At 29.8% G+C, this 21,374-nt stretch overlaps 1 protein-coding gene across 4 annotated transcripts in view; it reads right to left on the bottom strand.

Moving 5' to 3' along the window:
• The window catches only part of LOC118196818 (uncharacterized), a 49,137-nt gene that overhangs the window by 13,312 nt on the left and 14,451 nt on the right, over positions 1–21,374 (bottom strand). For all 4 annotated transcript variants that reach the window (XM_085817625.1, XM_085817626.1, XM_035368285.2 and 1 more), the window contains 5 exons: positions 20,286–21,142; positions 13,295–13,479; positions 9,128–9,266; positions 6,690–6,794; positions 2,084–2,227 (listed from right to left, as the gene is read on the bottom strand). In XM_085817625.1, the coding sequence (XP_085673751.1) occupies positions 2,084–2,227; positions 6,690–6,794; positions 9,128–9,266; positions 13,295–13,479; positions 20,286–21,142 (1,430 nt within the window). The remainder of the gene's footprint in view (positions 1–2,083; positions 2,228–6,689; positions 6,795–9,127; positions 9,267–13,294; positions 13,480–20,285; positions 21,143–21,374) is intronic.

Genomic DNA, 21,374 nt, shown 5'->3' with positions numbered 1-21,374 from the left:
AGACTTTAGGGGGTACTACAAATTAGAATTTTATTTTACATACATACTGCAAATACAAATTATTAAATGTGCTGTTCAATGCTAGGTTGTTTCACCTTTACATTGATAACAGCAGCAGTACACCTGGAGAGGAATTCCATGATGAAGAGCTGAAAACAGGATGGTGGTACCGACACCCAGCAATCCTGCAGTTTCCACCAAAAATCCATTACAGAGCATGGTGTTGAGCCCATAGAATGAAACGAACATTGCTGCTTATCCTACAGATGTTCAAGAGAATTCATTTCTGAAAACTTTACAGGCCAGGTGAGTATTCCAATACCACTGCTTTGCTAATTGAACTTGCCTGTATAACATGTGACTGCTGGAGTGATGCATCATCCATATTGTCTTATGAGAACAACAAGCACCTGAAGTGATATAGATGATGGACCAGCAGGTTCAACATAGTCCAAGATCATGAGAGTTCCACCAATCATGATAAAGAGACCCACCCAGGACCACTTAGAGATGGCCCAGGCCTATGAAAAGCCTGCATGATATAAATGAATACAATGCTTCATGTCCTACATGTGAACTCTACCATCCACATAGACCCACCAGCGGCCGAGCGGTAAAGGCGCTGAACACTGGTAGTTCGGTCCAAGGTTTGAATCCCGAGAACGGGCTGGCTGCATGGGCGTTTACATGGTTTTCCTCATGTGTAATGTGTATATGAGCCAGTTTCCCTTAGAGAAAGTCCTCCACAAAGGCATCCCTCCCTTTAGGCAGATAGCACTAGTGTGCTTTGCCATAACTGAGTAATCCTAACCCTACCATCCACATACAATAGCTGGAATTTTGAGTTATGAAAACAGATGATACATTTCCATTCTCCTACTTTCCAGTGGTGGGAACAGTCCTTGTGCAGACATTGGATGAAGCATGTGCATTAAAATCTGTCACAGTCAGGCATAATGTTTCCTTTTTTGCCATATGTGATACGACGAGTTCTTTCATGAGTGATATGACTAGTGTTTTAGCACTGTGCATCAACTGCTAGTTTATGGCTCTATTTTACATAATTCCCACTGGTTTTTCATTTATTAAGTACTGTTAAAACACCCATGCAACAGTACTACATGACATATTCCACAGTTTAACCGCTGCCAATATCGAACAGTCAGCTTGTTAACTATCAAACTTGTTTAAATGACTACCTTTATCCCAAGATAACAATCTTTACCATGCCCACTGAAGCTCTAATATTTTGTTACACTGCCAACAGCCACTGATTTGCAAGTCAATGGTTCCCACTGTGGTTATTTACATGGCTCCATTTTGAGCATGTATAATAATTTGTCCTTTCAGTTAATACATATTACATATACTATAAAGAGGGAGAAATAAACAGAGTCTTAAACTTTTATTGCAACCTTGTTAATTTTTATTCTAACAGTAGCTATAAATCCAAGCATATGAAAACATTAACAGCATTTAAAATTGTTTAATATTTTATTAATTACCTTCAGTTTCCATATCTGCTTATATAATTAAACGACATTTCAATGTTTACAGCTGAAACAACAGGTAATATTTATTTGCCCACGAATACATATTTTAAACAAATAAAAATATCAGTGCTACTTTTGAGAAAAAGATCTTGGTTACTTCCATTAATAATGAACTTGAGTTGGAAGAGTGGGTCAAAACTGAACTAAGAATTTCCAAGTGGAAACATGCCAACTTTCAGTTTGCATAACTGGTAATATTGAATCATTATTTGGTGTTTATTCCAGTATAAGGGAAGCTTAATGTATTTCAAAGAACACCATACACCTCCTTTAGAAGCACAAATTACTATGTCTAGTAAATGTTAGAATAATTGTATGCTTGTACAGGACCACATCATATTAGTACACTGAATGTGTTTCTTTGCCGAAATTAATACCAAATAAAATTTTAATTTTACCAACCATCAAAAGCATTGATCACACCTGTGAACTGGAAAAACAGCAAATTTCATCTTCCAAAATTGATTTTAAACTACTGCAAAGTAATAAACAGTCTTATGAAATATGCATTAATAAAACAAAAATATTACCTCATTGTCTTTAAAAAATAAATTAAGTGGTCGATGATTAATTTCAGTCAGTACCCAGTTGCATAATGAGTTGCCATCAAATGTAGATGCTTTTGCAGATAATCCATGATGAAATACTAATCCACCTGGTTTAACTTCTTTTATCTAATGTTATACAAAAGAAAGAGTCATTGTAAATAAATATCTGTTCTTACTATAATTCTCTTTTATTGTTGAATTTCTTTTATTGTTTTATCTTTAGCATTTTCACAGCACTGAAAAAAATCAGCTTGTGCATTAAAATGATGGTAAAGTTACAGAATAACTTACAGGACTTTGCATAATCAATACTGGGTTGTTACAACTATATAAAAATCATGACCAGCTATCAAGGAAATGTAAGGCAATTGGTTCCAAGATGTTGTGTAAAAAATATACTTTTGTATTGATTCATGTATAATATATATGTTTTATAATATATAATATACTATAACTTACTTATCAATCCCTCATAATTAAATAAAAATTTATTGATGTAATTATTTGTCTCCAATCTTTGTTCCATTGCTGGAAAATTTTCTGGGGATGCTTATGATAATGTAACATTTTCTGACATAAAGTGGTCCCACCTATGCCTTCTTAAAGATCTGGGTATCAAATTCTGTAGCTCTGGACTTTACCTCTCTATCACTATGTCACACACACACAAATTCTATCTTTTATTATTACAGATATTTATATATGACAGCAACAGCAAACAAATTCAATATATTGTAAAAATAATGGTAGAAAAAATTACGATATTAGAAGAAATACACATTTTTGCCCAAAAATCATCTCTTAATATCATTATTTAAAACTTGAAATAATAACATAACTATTATTTAAAAAATACACATCAATATGGCTAATCTACCATTCCACTTTAAAGATGAAGTAAACTTTGTTGTGCATAAAGTTTATTACTTCTGCATTTTTACAGTGATACACATTCAAAGTAATCCAGAAGAAAGTTGATACTAATGAATAAACTGCTTTAAAAAATTCCCCAATATGGGGTAACAACAGAATGCAAGCATATCTCTGACATACAAAAACATCAAATAACAATATGGCAATCAAATATACAGAAGAGAAACATTCAGATATGTTCAATGGACAAATAATAAACAATGTCAAACTAGATTTAATTATACATTATTACTCTTTAGATTTCTAGTTAAATGGCAGATGTCTTCTTAAAGAATCAGTTAAAATTCTAATTTACAAATAAAATTTTTGTTACATAGCTGTTCCAGAACTACGAAGTGTTTTGAAAAATATTTTTATAATTTCCATTTTGTATCTAAATTTCCTTCCTAGTGAGCTAAACTAAATTCGTTGTCAGACTTATTTTGTAATTACCTGGAGCTGATGCAATCATCATCTGCCAGAAACTTTTGAATTTTTATAATTTTAAGTGATAAGCATGTTTAAGTAACTGTCAAAGTTCAGATTTATAAATTATTTTAAATCAATATTTAAAATAGTGTATTAAATACAAACTTACATACATGGTTTGGGATTTTTATTATTACTGTTAACCAAAACTAACATATTCACTCATTCCTTTTCGCAGGCAAAGGAAAAAATAACTACTGAATTTATGGATTTCAAGTGGTAAGATTGCTTAAGGGGACAGTAGAGGATAATTTTAGCAAAAACCGACCAAAAATTGAGGAGAAAAAAAGTTTATATGATATCTTGCATTTTTAACTCTATGGTCTACAAAAAATCACTTGTGTGCAAAATTATTTTTAATGAAGTTAAAAGTATCTGAATACGCTTGTTTATATCCTTTTAGTGACATTTGAAGGGATTTTAAATATCAGTAAAGAGGAAGGCAACATTTGAGAAAAGTTATTTTAATTTCCCTAACTAATACCTTTTACTGTTAGTAAGATATGGATGTGCAAGGTATGAAGACTGCAATTTATGCAAGTTTGTTTCACTGTTCTTCCATGGTGACTCACCTAGGCATAATAAATACCCAATAGGTGCCATATCATTTTTTTTCCCAAAGTAGCATTGCCAAAAATAAGAAATCTAAATCTCATTCAATGATGAAAATCTAATTATCTGTAAATGTAAAGTCAGTGTGTCAAAGACTAGCCGGTAATTAACTTTTAGCAAGGTGCATATGTGGAACAACACTAACGAGAGTGTACATAGTGTCATCTGGAAGAACTGCCTCAAGGAAATATTTGTATCGAAAAACAGACTGCAAATGACTGTTATTACAGCAATAAGTGACTTTAATTTTGGATGCTTGAATACTTTAGGAATGGAATAGGAAGATATAAATTCATGTTCAATATCTATTCGACAGAGGTAACATAATCAATGTGACCAAAGCAAAAAGAGGTGTTCAACTGGATACAAGAAAAGAATTACCAAAAAAACTGTGTAAAGTAGCTAAACGTATTGAAAATGTAAATAAGGAAGGGGAAACATATGGTGCAGGAAGTTTTTAAAGCCAGTCTTAGTTTTAAAAAAAATATTTAGTTGAATTTACTGATAGTGTTCAAGAAAATTTCTAAAATAATATTATTTTTTACCATTTTATAAGTGGAAAAAATATTTATGCATACGTAAAGTAATGTTAAAATATTTATATTAACCTTCCAGCACGGCGTATATGCAAAATTTACGATAAATGCAGTTTTTGATGCACATTTTTTGCATATTGAAGCTGAGACGTCTGAAGGCCATTTCTATTCCTCTTTTCCTCCCTTCCCTACATCATGGAATGTGCCAACTGGAAGTCATTTGACTTTTTTTTTTTAACTGGGCTTTTGTGTTACCTGGCAGCTTTTTCATAAAAGTTATGACGCACGCGTGGTTGTGTTTTAAAATTCGGAAAATATTTTTTCTCAAATATTTTGTAATTTTGTGTTATTAATTGCCATGTATTATTTTAATTTGAATACATTTGGCTCTGTAAATTTTATATCGGTTTTCATGCCAAAAAAATATGTGCAACCAGCTGATTTTGCTCAGATTCTTCAAGAATTATCTGATGAAGACAAGGAAACCTTTGGATAGGATAGCGATTTCCATTCCTTATTTTCTTTTATTTCTATTTTTAGAAATAAATAAAAACATTAAAATTAATTTAAAGTGTGTTTTTGTAACCAGTAAATTTCCTTGCAGAAGTAAGTAATGCTAAGCTTACTAAAAAAGTAATGCTAAGCTTACTTTTTTCCCTACCAAGGTGTTCTTCTTTTTTATTGTCTATACTTGTCTTTGATGAATATTAAAATTAGCTTTGATTTTAAAATATAATTATTAAGTAATAAATTTAAAGTTTTCTACAATGAAATACATCATTGCATTTCCATCTCACTAACATAAGAACTTAAAAATAATTTATTTATATTTAAATGTGATATTATTTGTATTTTGCAATAATAAGATTAATATTTTATTTCTTAACAAATTTATTATCAATAATAACTCATTTCTGTTGTTTTTCGTGCCAAAAACGGTAAAATAATGCATGTCGTAAAAAATACGAAACGCGCGTGCTCATGTAAAATTGCCAAGTGCGCATGCTGGAAGATTAAATAAAATAATGTATTAGAACATACAGAAAAGTAAATAGCATAAAAATATTCTTAAAATGTATTTAATTAAAATGTATTAATGAAATTTTTCTGATTGTTACATCTTCAAAATGCTCCATGCACTTTAGTTTATGTTCAAAATGATTGTAATTTAAAACTTAGATTCTTGTTTATACATGTAACTAGATAATTTTTGAATACAAATTCATAAAGGGAATAAAAGTACAATTACAGTGTAGTGAGAAATTTTGTCCGACATTTAGGTATATGTAAAAAAAAAATATTAATTAAAAATTAACATTTTATGCAATTCACTAATTGATACCAAATTGTGTTTGTAATATAATGTGTAATAAATGTAGAAATAAAGCAAAAATTAAGTTGCATGCAGCATTTTGAAAAAATATCAAAACTTAAAAATAATTTTTTTTAATTACAATTCAATTTTAAAAAACTGAATTGGAAAGAGCCAGAAATTTTTTTCAAAGATATTTCATATAATTGTGGTAAGATATACATGCATGCAAAGTCTCATAGCTCTATGCCAATAATTTTTAAAAAAATATTTGAACCTCCAGCATTCCCTTAATATCAAGACAGAAAATACTTCTCAACTTCAAAGCATAAATTACTTCAAAGTATAATTATATTTCAAAATCGAAACTAATTTTAATATTCATCAAAGACAAGCATAGATTAAATTAAAGGAATTTTTAGTGGGATTTAATGAAGATTACAGAAGAAACAAAAATATGAAGACAAATGAAATTACCTTATTTCATTTTGCTAAAAGTGTTTTTTTTATTTATTTATTTATTTATTATATTTAAGGATTTTCACATTATATTAACCATATTTGAATAGAAAATTTGCATTTTAGTTGTAAGATTATAATTTTAAAATAATGAGTATACAACAAAGTTCTAATTATGTAAATAATTGCTTAATTTTGATACACCTTTTTAACAGCAGAAAAACATTTATGACAGACCTTTAAAAAATATATAAATAGTATAAATTACCTCAGCTGTACCTCCTTCTCTGATTATGCCTAAATCTTGACCCTCATATTCTCTCCTGATAGCTAAAACCCTGCCACGTGGAACTCTTCGAACTATAAATTCAACCTATGAAGAAAAAATATGTAAAATACTGAATTCACTTCTTGTGAATTGGATAACTCTAACTTATTAGTTAATAATTCCAAAACTGGTCACATCAAATCTATTTAGCTATTATGATCTTTAATTTTAACATGATAAAAACTGATGATACTTTATTCTTTTGAAGTACATGTATAATTTATTTCATATAAGTGACTACTTACATCAACTTTATTAATAAACTTTACTAAAATGAAAGCAATTTTATACTGTAAAATTACAAACTATAATTCCAAATATAATAAAATACATATATGTGAAGATCAATTAAAAATAAATGCTGATAAATGAATAAACATATGTTTTATCTATAATGCCCTTTTACTCTTGCATGGTGTTAAGAACTCCGAAATACATTTTTGTAATCTTGTTTTACTTAATATGCACATAACAGAATTTTGTAACTGTACAAATTAATTTTTGGTTTTGGACAATTTATGAGCAAAAATTTTAATTGATAAAATATATAAAATGACATTTTGATTATTTTTTGTTGACTTTTTAAGCCTGTAACAATACTTACAATTGATGGCTGATGTTCTTGCAGAAAACATTATGAATATTTTCCGTTTAGAAAACATGTAAACCAAAAGCATCATTAACAGAACAGAATCAGTATTCTTCTCTCTTCGGGCTTTATTTTCTTGATTTCATTATCCCTAAATACAGCATCTTAATTATATTCTATGTCTTTTCACTTACATAATTTGGGAGGAAAAAATATATTCTAATATTCTACTTTTTAACTTGGCAAAGAACAACAGTTAATGCCTTTTAAGGTTATTTCTTTCCAAAAATAAAGCCTAATAGTTTTTCTCCAAACTATCTTTAACATTTCCTTCTAAAAGGGATTTCATAACCAAAGCAAATTTCACTGATATGCATTAACTGCAACGATCTAACAGAACAAGACAAAAAGCACACATATAAATACTATATTAGGATAAGTAACAGAAAGGAAATTAAAAAGAAATTTGAAACAAAAAGAGAGAGGAAAGGAGCAAAAATTATATCTGCTTGTTCATTCAGGTCATTAAAACAGGAATAATACAATAGAATAATTTCATATGTTGTATGCTGTTGTCCTATCAAACCCAAAGTAATAAATTAAAAAAAAAAAATAAAAAATAACAGCAAAACTTTGACAAAACTAACAGCAAAATGTTTGAGAAATAATTTTTTGATTTCAGGGTAACTAAAAGAACTACCCTGAAATCGAAAATTTATTTCTCAAACAGAAAATAATCCACAAAGAAATGTAAAATAAGAAAAGTAATGAAAAAAAAAAAAAAGAAACTGCTGTTTGTGTACAAGTAAAAACTACTGGGGAAAAAAGTTAGGAGACAAAAAAAAAAAAAAAAAAAAAAAAAAAAAAAAATCATTGTAAAGAATTTAGACATTCATAAACTCTGCTTAAATAACCAAAAATAGAATCATCTGGAATTTTCTGCAGGTTTTTTTTTTTTTTTTAATAATGAATACAAATGAACAAGCACAAAAACAAACGAAACTTTTATTAATATAAGCACCATATTTTCTTCCAACCTTTTACTCTCTCTCCAGCAGCTGGAAAATTCCTTTTTTAGAAAAGGCACTAGGATTTATTTGTAAAGAAGTTATTGTGGTGCTGTTCAGCAATCTCCAAAGAAATTAACTCGAGGCCATACAGAGAATTTTAAAGTGATGTAAAGAGATGAAAATCTTAGGTGGCAACATCTCATGAATATAGGTGATGATTAAAAACACCCCAACATTTACTCAACAAGTCTGTCCGACATTTATCAAAATATGAGGCAGAACATGGTCATGTTGGAAGACAATACATCAATTACTGATCAGTTCTAGGCACTTTGCCTTGATTTCTGCTTTTAAAACTGCTATTTTGGGAAAATCATTTTTCTGAATTTACTGTCTGATCTGGTAACAATTCATAGCATACAAGTGTCACAATACACAAAGAATTACTTTTCAGGGTTGATGTCATCAAAAGTCTTCAAATTTGCCCAATGATCCTTTTCTCATGCTATTGTATTATATCTACTTTTCATCTCCATAATGAGCTGTTTAAAAAAAGAACTAATTTGTTTTCAATAATGCACAAATAATAGTTCAAATGTTCAGTTATGGTTAAACCACAACAAGTGTATTATTCAGTGAATTTAGATTCTGTAATTTAGTAACTTCTGTATGACTTTCTGAATGGATAGATGGGCAGATAGACAGACAGATTAAACAAAATGAAAAACTACTTTTAAGATTATTTCTACTGGCCTTTTTCAGCCTGTAACAATACTTACAATTGATGGCTGATGTTTTATTGCTTTATGAGCATCTTGCACAGAGAGTATTCTATGACCAGCTATACTTATTATACGATCCCCTACATGAAATGTATTATGAAGCAAAGGATGTTCTTTCTGTTTCCAACCAGCTACCCTAAAAATAATATATATGTGGAATAATAATTAGAGTATAGGAAACAATGTATAATACACTAAACAAGAAAATAAATAAAAAGAGAAACAATGCTTTTCAGTAACCACTTCTAATAAGTTTTCAAAATTATAAGGTAACAGAATTCTGGCTATATAAAACAATCCATCCTTTCAAAAGATAATACTCCTTATCTTTGCTGTAAACTCTGCTATAACTGAATGCTCTTTACACAAAACTGAACATTAATATGAAGTAATTTCTGTACTAAAATCAGAAATGGATATTAAAAATTCACTCAAGAAGTGAATTCAAACTGATGCAAGTATTGTCAATGCAGAAAAAGCAGAGGAAATTCCAAACTGGTTTTTATAATATGGCAGATGTTATAGATAAATACAATTAATCGGTTCAATTTTGAAATTATCTTCAAATACATCTTCTAGAAATTAGTATGTGTTTCAATTGAGAAGCTACAAAATTAACGTTTTTTATACTAAATTAGCAAATCGCATTAAATCTTGTATATATATATATGCATGCATATTAGAAGATAAATTTTAGTAAGCTCGCCAAAATGTTACCAAAAACTGTGGCTCCGAGAAAACTCCAACATAAGCATATTTAGTTGCTATGAAAAGTGTGAAAGAGGAGAAAAATATTTGAATATTTACAAGTTAATATGCTAAACAAATTAGGAAATTTTAACACAGTAAAAAAACAAATCAATTGAATGAGGTAAAATAATAGGCTATATGCCAAATACAAAGTAAATTACAAAACACAGTAAAATACTAATCAATTGATCAAGGTCAAATACAAAAATTATAATAAAATTAAGAAGCGGAAAATGGTTAATTAGCCCAGTTTGAAGTTCGTTTTGGCTTTTCAAGGGAATTTTTTTTTAAATGAACTTCGAACCAAGCTAACTCTATTACGCGTTTCGCCAAAACAGACAACTGAAACTTTGCGCGACAAATTTTTAATGAATTAAATAAACTATGTCTAAAAAACTTTAGTCTCAATTCTCTGCTCCAATTTCCCGACGTATCCGCATATATTGACACATTAAGATGTAAAAAATGGAAAGGCAATTCCGATGTACAGAAAAAATAAATAGATAAATAGCGGTATGCCATTAGTCAAAATATACAAGAACTTATGGGTTGGACCTGCGAGCTTAAAGAATTAAAACTTTGCAAAGGAACCGTAAATTATATTTAAATCAAAAAGGAAAAAATAACAAACAAGACAAGAAGTATGGGTCTTGCCAAGACCTATAAAAACTTTTAGAGAAAAAATTATAAAAATCAGACCTAGAACAATGCTGTCTTCTCAGTTGATGAGGAACCTCAAAAAGGGCTTGCACATCCCCTTGTGCATCCAATGCCCTCCAACTTGTCGTATGACGTAGAAAGGGGGAAAACAATGTCACTGGGCAATAGCCAATGTCAAGTGACTGTCCGTTGGTGGCAACCTGACTCATAGAAAAAAGGGGGTTGAAAGATGTGGAAAAGTTCAAAATGGCGTCTTGTCATAGTAGTTTGAGGAAAAAGGACTGGGTAAAAGTGAAAATGGCTGATTCAGCAAAAAAATACCTAAAATGGCCTCTCAGTAAGAGAAATAATGAAAAAATAGTAATTTGTTAATTAAAGTCGTAATTCTTCAAGCTAGAGGGCTATCAAGCTGCCAGAAACGAAAAGGCATGTTTGTTAATAATAGAATAGAATTGGCCATCAAAGTAATTTTTATATACATATAAACAAAACTAGAACTAATATAATTAAGATATTATTATTTTGACGTCTAATTTAATAAAAGTACGACTATTTAAGTATCCTGCACTTAAGCTGCAAAGATTTAAATACACATAATCAAATGAATGAAATGGGGATACTCCTACCAAAAATGCCAACTAAGTATAAACTAAAAATACAGTTTGAATCCTACATTAATTCCAATCAACTAAGTCATAATTAGAAAATAAAGAAACAAAAAATTAAAAGTAGAAATAAATTTTATAAAAACCAAAAGGTAAAATAAAATTACAAAAGAATTTTTAAATATTGTAAAAGAAAAACGAATAAAGAAAGTTTGTCTTTCAAGCACTGGCTAATAGTTGTGGAAAAGCAAATTCAATTGAGATGCAAATTAAATGAAAATTTTAGTAATATTACAGAAAAATGATTGGAAAATGGACAAGTGAAAAGATAGTGAAATAATGCTGACTCATCAGAGAAAATTAGCTTACTTCACCCTCTTTCCGACTGCTCAGACGATGTGTAAGTATAGAAACTTTTAAATTACATATGCATGACAAAGACAAAATACGATGTAAGCAGTTGGAAAAAAGGTGAAGTAATCTAATTCCCATTGATAAGTCAGCATTATTTTGCTATCTTTTCAGTTGTTCACTTTCCCATCATTTTTCTGCAATATTGCTAAAATTTTCATTTAATTTTTGCACCTCGATTGAATTTGCTTTTCCACAACTATTAGCTAGCGCTGAAAGACAGACTTTCTTTATTCCTCTTTCTTTTACAATATTTAAGAATTCTTTTCAAAAATTTTTTTTCTAATTTTTTTTTACGTTTTAGGTTTTACAAAATTTATTTCTATTTTTAATTTTTATTTTCTTTATTTTCTAATTATGACTTAGTTGACTGGAATTAATGTAGACTTCAAATGGTATTCCTAGTTTTAATTCAATTGCCATTTTTTATAGGAGTATTCTCATTTCCTTCATTTGATTATATGTAATATACACCCACAAACTAAAGTGCAAAACAAAACTGGCACAGATGACTGTACATTACACAGGTATGCATAACTGGCTGAGCTCGCCAGTACATATTGACATCTTTAGAAGTTTTTAAAGTTATTCTCATTTCTAAAATGACAAGTTTTTACATTTTAAGTGATTTTAATTTGCTATATAAGAGCCTAAACCTTGAGATGGATTACAGCATTTTCATAGTGCAGGCAAAGTTTGGATTTTCATATATGGTTACTTTCAATAATATACTATGGCTCCAAAAATTTTGGCAATTTTTTTACAGCAACAGTAGAGCTCTAAAAAAGCTCTAGATGAACATGATCAGCATCAACCAGCAAGCAGGATTCATTTCATAAGATTGGTAAAACACTGCCTCATGTAATAACAGAATTCAATGCTGGAGCATCAATAAACGTGACTTTAAATATTACGAAACAATTCCTTCATTATTATCCTAAGATCCAACACATAAATCAGACTACCTCTGATAAAGAGCTTAAATTTTATATCTAACACATAAAAGAGCACAATACAGAATACTGTAGCTTGCCTCAACTCAACAATCCTGATTTCTAACACTTAATATGACTAGAAACCACTAGTTTGGTTTGACCAAATTTCTAAAGTTCAAAGTTTCTACAGTTTAAAGTAAAGTATTCTAAGAATGTAGACACCATTAATACATAGATCCTCATGCCAAAATGAAGACTATACCAGCTGCAGCAGTTCTACTACGTTACATGACTTGTTTAGTTGGTATTCAATGGTATCTACAAATGTCTGAGAAAAATACTATATTTATATCCTTTTTGACTCATTCATGCGCTACATTTTTTCTGAAGTTTTTAGTCTCTTTTAAGAGGTCAATATACAGCCAAGCATGACTATAGATTCCAAATTATCTTATAAAAATATACATCTGTGTTTGAAGTCTTGTCATTACCACTAGATCAATGTATCAAACATAACTGAAATGCAATGTAATGCACTATGGAACACATACCTTGGATATCTTACACTTTCAGATACAAAAATTATGAATAACACAGCAATGAATATCATGTTTATTGTCTACACAATACTTCTGCATATCCATGCAATTCTATTTTTCTGCATTTCTACACCCTGTTGAAGGACTTACTAGATATTAACCTGGTATAGTAGTCATTCTACCAGTTTAGAGTAAATGCATGCACACTGTTATCCAATTTCTCTCATAAAAACATTTTAACAATAGCTTTACTTACATACTTACCAAACTGAATTAAAGCATTCAACTAGAGCAATAGCGTTAACACAATCCTTTTTCCGTAATACAAGCCTTACACCACTTTTATGAAATATTTCTGATTGCAACTTTTGGACTTGAACTTCTCGCAATGAAAGCGGTTTTCCATTCTCATCAACAGGTATTGCAGTATTATTTAGGGAACCATTATGCTGGAAAACAAATAAAAAAAAGTGTTGTTATAAATCAATTTAAGTTTTGCATGTTATTTTACAATAAATAAATGTTACTTCTCTATTAAAGCCATGCAATGCATTTTTGTTGCCAAACTGGCCCATCTGGGCTCCTTGCTTTCCTTGAGCCTTTGGCTTGATATTACTGATATTAGACAAAACAGAATGATTGAGAAAAGCAATAAGAAAATATTCTCTATTTCACAAACTGTTCAAAAGTCCGCTGTGATGGAATAATGTAACCTACTTATTTTTTCTTTCTATAAATATGCTTTCATAAATTTAACTTTATAGCATTCAGTCAATTTAACATTAAGACATAATAACAAGGATTTGACACATAATTTCTCGAGTAATTTTTCCAATAAACCAACGTGATCTAATTTCTTTGATGCAAGTTTTGTTTCACAAACTTGCAATATTTTCTGATACCAAAGTAAATTAGTCATATGGCAAGTAATGAAAGGAATGTGTAATCTAGCAAACTATGCTTGTGTTCAGTCACCTTTTCTTCTCAGCATGAACAAATATTGCTCAGCCATTCCAACTTCAAGACCTACTTAATTTCATGATGCAGCTATTCAAATGCAACCTTTGTTTGTGAAGAACTTCTTTCTTATCCATCCGTTGGAAAATCCAAAATAGTGAAATACAATGCATTCAAACAAACTGGCTGGCTGAAAACCACGAGTGCATGAGCAATGATTATGAAAACAATTATCACCAGGAAAAAGATCAAACCAAAATTAATGATAACTGGCAGAAAGAAGATATGCTAACCCCCCCCCCCAAAAAAAGCACCAAGTGCTATAGCCTTAATGGAAAAATAACAGATAATCAACTTCATTATAATGTTTAGAATAAATTAATTCTGTACTTATATTAATAAACAATTTTTCCGTACAATCCAACACCTTCACTTTCATTTAAATGTATACATATGTAAATACAATGCACTACAATTTGTAAACACAATACTTTAATTTGTAAGTAACTGAAATAAAATATTTACATTAAGGTTTTGTTTAGTTTAAACTACAGTAAAGCACTTGATGGTTATCTGCCTAAGAAGAGGGATGCCTTTGTAGACGACTTTTTAAGGGACATTCTTTTGTATACGTATTAGACATGGCAAAAACCACAAAAAGGGCCATTCAGCCAGCCAGTTCACTGGGATTCTAACCCTGGTCCAAACTCTCAGTGTTTAGTAACTTTACCAATTGGTTGCTGGTGGTCCTACTTACATCAAGGAATATTCAAAATGTTTAATATTCCTTTTAAATATGTTCGTTAATTTTTATTATGACGCATCAGCATATAAACATGATATTTGTCTGAAACAAAATATCACCAACTCCACACCAGCGACATAAAGCTACTGAAATCATAGTATTGATAAAATATGTTTTAACATTTGGCATAGGCCTTTTTTTTTTTTTTTTTTTTTTTTTGGAGTAAAATAAAATTATTATTTCTACAAAATATTTCTCAGACAGAATCACTTTAAAGGATGTGCTCTTTTAAAATAATGTCAAATATTGAAAATAGCACAAATGAATGTAAGTGAAAATGAAACCAAAAAACACATATTTGTTGTGTAGTGGCCAATAAAAGAACAACAATGTATGATACAAAAATGCACAGGCTGACTCAACATCTTCAATTAAAAAATTTTAAGTATACCAGTAAAACTTTAATACATAGTTACATCTGCATAGAAAAGCTTTAAGGTAATGGGAAATAATGTTAATAAAGTAAATAAAGAATATTAACATAACTCTGTATAATTCAGTCAAAAGTCGTTAATCTGGACTCGTCAGGACTTCGGCGATTCCGGATTATCAATTTTTCCGATAGATCATCAGTTTAAATCTGGTAAGATGGCATGCAGAAATTATAAAATTAAAAATATGAAACTGTAATTTATGAAATAAAGAACAATTATGATCTAAAGGGTATCAAAATTTACAAAAAAAAAAAAGCTTAATATTTATTTGTTTACTATATTAAACATTTCTTTCAATGTAAGTTGTTTAAGTTGCTTCTATTTTACGTGATAATACATTCTCTTTAATTCTATAAACAGACATAATTTCTTGTTCAGTTACAAAGTTCCGCTGTTCAAGTCCTGTAATTGCTGTGTTGAAAATACCAACTAATTTGACAATCGAAATTTTTTCATTTTCAATAACCTCTGTCACTTTCTTCGCTATCGGAAGCTAATTATAATGACGAGGAATTTGATTTAAATCATATCAAAGACGGAATACATCGAGATGAAATACTACATTTAGTAAGGAATTATAAGCCAAATAAAATAAAAACATCTGCCACAAAGATAAGGATAGTGCTGACAGATCAACTTCCAATTCATTGCGCACCGCTGTGTTAAAGAAAAACAAAGTTTAGATAAACAAACGCTAAAGTTTAGATAAACAAAGGATATGCCTTTATCCATTTTTTGCAGCAATTCCACTTTTTGTTTAATAGACTTCGAAACATACTTTCGCTTTGTAGATCCTTTACATATTAGTAAATATATATCAGAAATTCTATTTGACATAATCGAAAGTTCAAGCTTACTTTTATGAAATTGCTCTAACAGTCTGCAAAAAATAATAAGCCGAATCCAATTCGAAGATTAAGGAACAACGCAATCTGCAACATTAACTGAATTAGATAATTTTAGCTTAGCTTATACCGTCCGTTATACATTAAACGCACATTCGTAAATGTATTTTGCGCACACGCATATTTGCAGCCATAAAGGTCTTACGCGCATGCGTCAACGTGACGCATGTGCAAAAAGTTTGTAGCTTTGAGGTCCGGATTATAGATCATTCTGGATTATGGGTGTCTGAATTATTACTTTTGACTGTATTAACATAATTCTGTAAGTTGTAAGTAAAGAATATTAACCCGTGAAGACGCGCGCTACTTTTCGATATGCGAGGACGCGCGTCGGGCTCCATAGGCTCGAAGCGTTTTTCTTAACAAAACAAAAATAAAATTGCTTGTGTAATTGAAGAAAAACATTTAAATAATAAAAACATAGTGTATAAAACATAAATATATACTTTTAATTTAATAAATCTAATAAAATTGTATTTTAAAACAGTTTTAAGACTGAAATTATTTATCATTAACTACAAAAATTAAACTGATTTCTTTTTGAGCGCAAATGAAATTTACTAGTAATTTATGGATCATTAAATTTTTACAGTAATAATTTCAAAATAAAACTTGCATTTCACTTTTTTTTTTTTTTTTTTTCCAAATAATCTTGCTGTGTTTACCATGAACATTTTTCTTGCGTATAGTGCAGCAAATTTGTGATTTTCGGTCTGTTATGCCAAGACTGTAAACTTTTTTGCAATTTTCAACGAACTTTTCAAAGGCAATATCTTATCGGAGCCAATTTATTTATTTCCCTTCTAGAAAAGTGATCTCTTACGTCATCAAATCTCAAACATCTCATAAGAAATAAAAAAAACGTTTGCTAGACATTGTTTGATGAAAAATGTCAAGCACTGTTCCGCCAGTCACCCAAAGGTCAAGAACATTTATATGTGAGAAACCTTGTGGAGTCTCAAAATAAAGAAGACTGATAAATGCTCTGATTTCTGTAACATTTGTCGATCGAGCATCTCTCTATCTTTGAAATTTTATGGCAATTGATTCGATATAAATGTTTGCACAATCTACTAGAATTTTTACTATTATTTTATCCATTAGCAGTTGCCAAGAATTCATAGGAGGAGGACACAAATTTTGCTTCACAAACATTTCTGAGCAATTTTCTCACAATGTTGTGAGCAAGAGTTCTCACAGCAAGTCTTGGTTCTTTTTTATTCCATTTTGTCACATTATATTTGCCAAGATAACAATTCGCTGATGGACACAAAATTACTCAATTCATTACTAGATTTATCGCTTGATTGCCTCTTCAGAATTCGATTGTGATCACTAAACTGTTCTTCACCAACTATTTTTTCGTCCTCTTCATTAATTGTATCTTCATCAGTCGACACTTCGGATAATAGCTTCTGTAGTCTTTTCTTTGTGTTCATTTCATCATCATAGCTCAAATAGCAAAACCTTTTTGCAACTGTCTGATCTCTTTCTCAATTTTAAATGACAATGTGAGGACGCGCCTCGGGCTTGGGAAGCCCGGTTACTCAGTTTCTGATAAAAGACGAAGGGTTAAATTCCGGAAATGCTTGTGAATGACAAGCACATGACCTTAAACGCAGCTACTGAGAAGGTCGAAAAATTTCACCAAAAGGAGAAATTTTTGTACTACGTTTTTGTAACGACCGGGCCTTACAGGCCCGACGTGCGTTCTCACGGGTTCTAATTAATATCAATAAAGTAAATAAAGAATATTAACATAATTCTGTACATTGCTTTTTATCGCTTTTGAAACAAATATTACGCATAAAGAATATCAAAAAGAAACCATATGTATATATGTTATAAGGAAGTAACAAAAGCTTATAATAAAGCTGAAATTATTATGCCAGAAATGTTAAGATTGTAAGAAATGCATATTTATTTGTAGGCACTTCGGCAACAACTTTGCCTAAGTTTAGCAACATTTTACATACAAATAAATATATAAATAACAATTACTAAAAATTATTTACTACATACATATTTCACACTTCATTTATATTATTATCCTGAAAAATAAATCAATAAACTTATTTGTTGGTAGTTGTTACTTTTGTTTTTATAGGAATTTCATGTCAATCATATTAAAAACAGATTCATAGCAGAAGTTTCCTTCAGTTCCGTGTAAAATACTCTATTCCTCTGGAAATTTTTAGTGCAGCAAAACTCTTCAAGCTCATATTTTAAAATTGAGTATAAGGCAAAAAATAAGATAATTTGACTATGAAACCACCTGAAATCGGAATATATCTGGCATTCAACTAACCAGAAAGCTCAAGTAACCAGAATATTTAGGAATTTTAGAAAAAAATCTTCCCCTGAAAAATTTAGTTAATGAGAAATTTGTAAATGCAGTTATAGTGCTCATAATATTATTAACACATACACACTGTCTGCAAACATGTGATGTAGCACAAATAATGGATAAGTATGATGTCACAACATAATCACGGGAATTTCATTTTGGTTTAATATATTTTCGATTAATTTTTGATTACTCAAATTAGTTTTTGAAAACAAGGATACAAGTTAAATTTCTTCTTTACATTTTGAAAAAATTATTAATATTTGGGACTACATGAAATGGGGTATTTTCAAAGTTACAGAATCTAAGGATAAAATAAAAAGCCACAAAAGACGACTTGAAAATGGATAAAAAGTGGTGGTGCAACATGAAAAATGATGATAAGTGATTAAGTATTTTTGTATGTTGCATCCATAATGTGTATCTTTTTATTATCTAATTAAATAAAGAACAATCTATTAAACTTCTAGTAGAATGAATTGTCACATCTTCAACTTTCATGTTTAATGGAATTTTATAATATTCAAAAGCCAGCTTTTATAACTGAAATGTCACCTCTCCCTTTTTTAAAAAAAAAAACTTACATACTTGGCAAAGTGAACATTTTTCCCATTGATTTGGCATCTATAACATGAATTCTGTTTTTTTATATGCTGAACTATCTGGAATTTTCATGTATTTGGAGTTCACCATTTCCCAAGCTTTTACTGTACAATAAGTAAATGAAAGCTTGTTAAAACTGAATTTTCATGCACATTTGCCAGAATTTAATTGTTTTGAACATCTGAAACTTCTATATAGATAGCTGTGCTAATATTTAAAAACTCTCTTTTAAAAGAAGTAGGAAAATGAGTTCCTAATTAACACACACTTCAAAATTTAAAATTATGTTTAAATACTATATACAAAATTTTAATACTACATATTTATTTTTTTATTTAAGGTATAAGAGTCATGAAATCATACAATTAAATAGCACTCAATCAAATGTATTAATTAATAAATAACTACTTATTGGAGAAAAAATTTGTCGAGAAGAAAAAGTCAGAAAAAGAGTTCAAATTCTAAATAAATTTAACATATTTTTAACAATTCAGATACTAACAAATTAGTTACAAAGAATTTCATTCTAACATCAATCTAAATCTTTTACTAGCAAAAAAAGAATTATGAAAACAGCAATTCATTTTCTTAAAAAATTGTTCCTGCACCTACTTCCCAAATTTATTGAGTAAAGCAACTGCTATTTCAGCTAGATAATATAAAATAAGCTTAATATAAAATTATGATTTAATGTTCTTCTTCCTCCTGTACTGAAAAATAGCCTTAGGAACTTTACTATACAAATATTAAGTCTGCAAATATTCATCGAGTCACAAACAAAAGGAAATTTCTGCAAGCTGACAGTTCTCTATCCCTCAACAGTACTTTTATGCATTTAAGAAGATTGCAAGTTTAACATTTATCTACAATGTCTTAAATAATTTAACCTCACTTATAAGTGTAGTAAACTACTTTCAGGAAGATTGATGACAACTTGAAAGCAATGAATTATAACAACTTAATAAAATCCTCATTTAAGTATCCTTATCTAACATTGAACAAATGAATACATAACAGTTTTTTTTTCTGTTTTTTTTTTTTTTTTTTTTTTCTGTTAATTAGATAAATGTATATAAAAATCTAATAACTCTGCCTTATAATTTAGCTAAAACATTGGAAAGGGGAGATTTATCAAAAAAGCTAGCAAAAATTAATTTTTAATTTCATAACCAGTTATTTAAATTAAAAAAATGAGAAATACAACCTGCATATTACGTAATTGTGGCAATGCTCCATTATAAGGAGGTGGTCCTTCTTCTGAAGGTAAGTGACGACTATTCTCAGGAATATTTCGAACATGTTCTAGATGGGCTTGTATCCTCAGTAATCCAGTTGGTGAGGATGTTATCTGAGAAGATTGAACAGGATTAATGGAAGATCCAATCTGAGAAGATGCATGCAAAGATGGATCAGAAGTTGATGTCAAAGTATTTAAATTGCTAGTCCTGGTAGTTGAATGCACATTTTGAATATCACTGGCAACAGATGTAGACATTCTACGTTGATCATTACTAGGTCTTGGGGGCAAGGCTGGAGTTGGAGTTGATGTACCTCGTCTCTGAGGAGGAGGCGGATTTTCATAATTCGGATTCCGAATACTTATACTTATGTTTGAGGAAGGAGAATAAAATAAAGGTTCATACAATGAAGTCTGATCTGACAAGGGTGTATTTGGAACTGAGGATACTCTCTGTTCTGTTGAAGTATGAAGGGGTGATGGAATAGGAGAAGAACTCTCTTCAGATGCTAAACTGTTACTTCGAGATATAGTACGTGGATTTTGCTCTAATCCCTGCAATACATCAAAATTAAAGACACTTTCTGGCACAGACTGCAAAGATGAAGATGCTGTTTCTATGTGTAGAATTAAAGGATGCTGTTCTGAACCAGATGATGGACTAACTACAGTTGAGGGACTACAGTATTGTGTCGAGGCTCGAAGATTGGGTGGATTCCTAATGTATACAACTGCTGAATTAGAACTTTCAGATGATACAGAGGTACTTCCAGGAACAGGTGGTAATGGAGAATTAGGATCTCTAAGAGACAAGCGACTGAAATCTTTAAAAAAAAAAATTGAAATTGCATCATTAGACTAAGTACAAACCATGCAATTGCAAAATAAATTTAACAAACTTAAAAAAAAAAAAAAAAAAAAAAAAAAATGTTTCAAGTATAATGTATATTTAAAATCTGGCAACAATTTTGCACAGTTGTACAGTTTACAGATTTTAAATACCAAAGATCTAACGAATAATCTAACATTCATACAGATCATATTTTACAATTACTA

Source organism: Stegodyphus dumicola, chromosome 5 (assembly GCF_044657685.1).
Source record: "Stegodyphus dumicola isolate Sdum_Otavi_A_Nest chromosome 5, ASM4465768v1".
Classification (NCBI taxonomy): Eukaryota; Metazoa; Arthropoda; class Arachnida; order Araneae; family Eresidae; genus Stegodyphus; species Stegodyphus dumicola.
The sequence above is the reverse complement of the archived record's forward strand: the minus strand, read 5'-3'. Positions and strand labels throughout refer to the sequence as shown.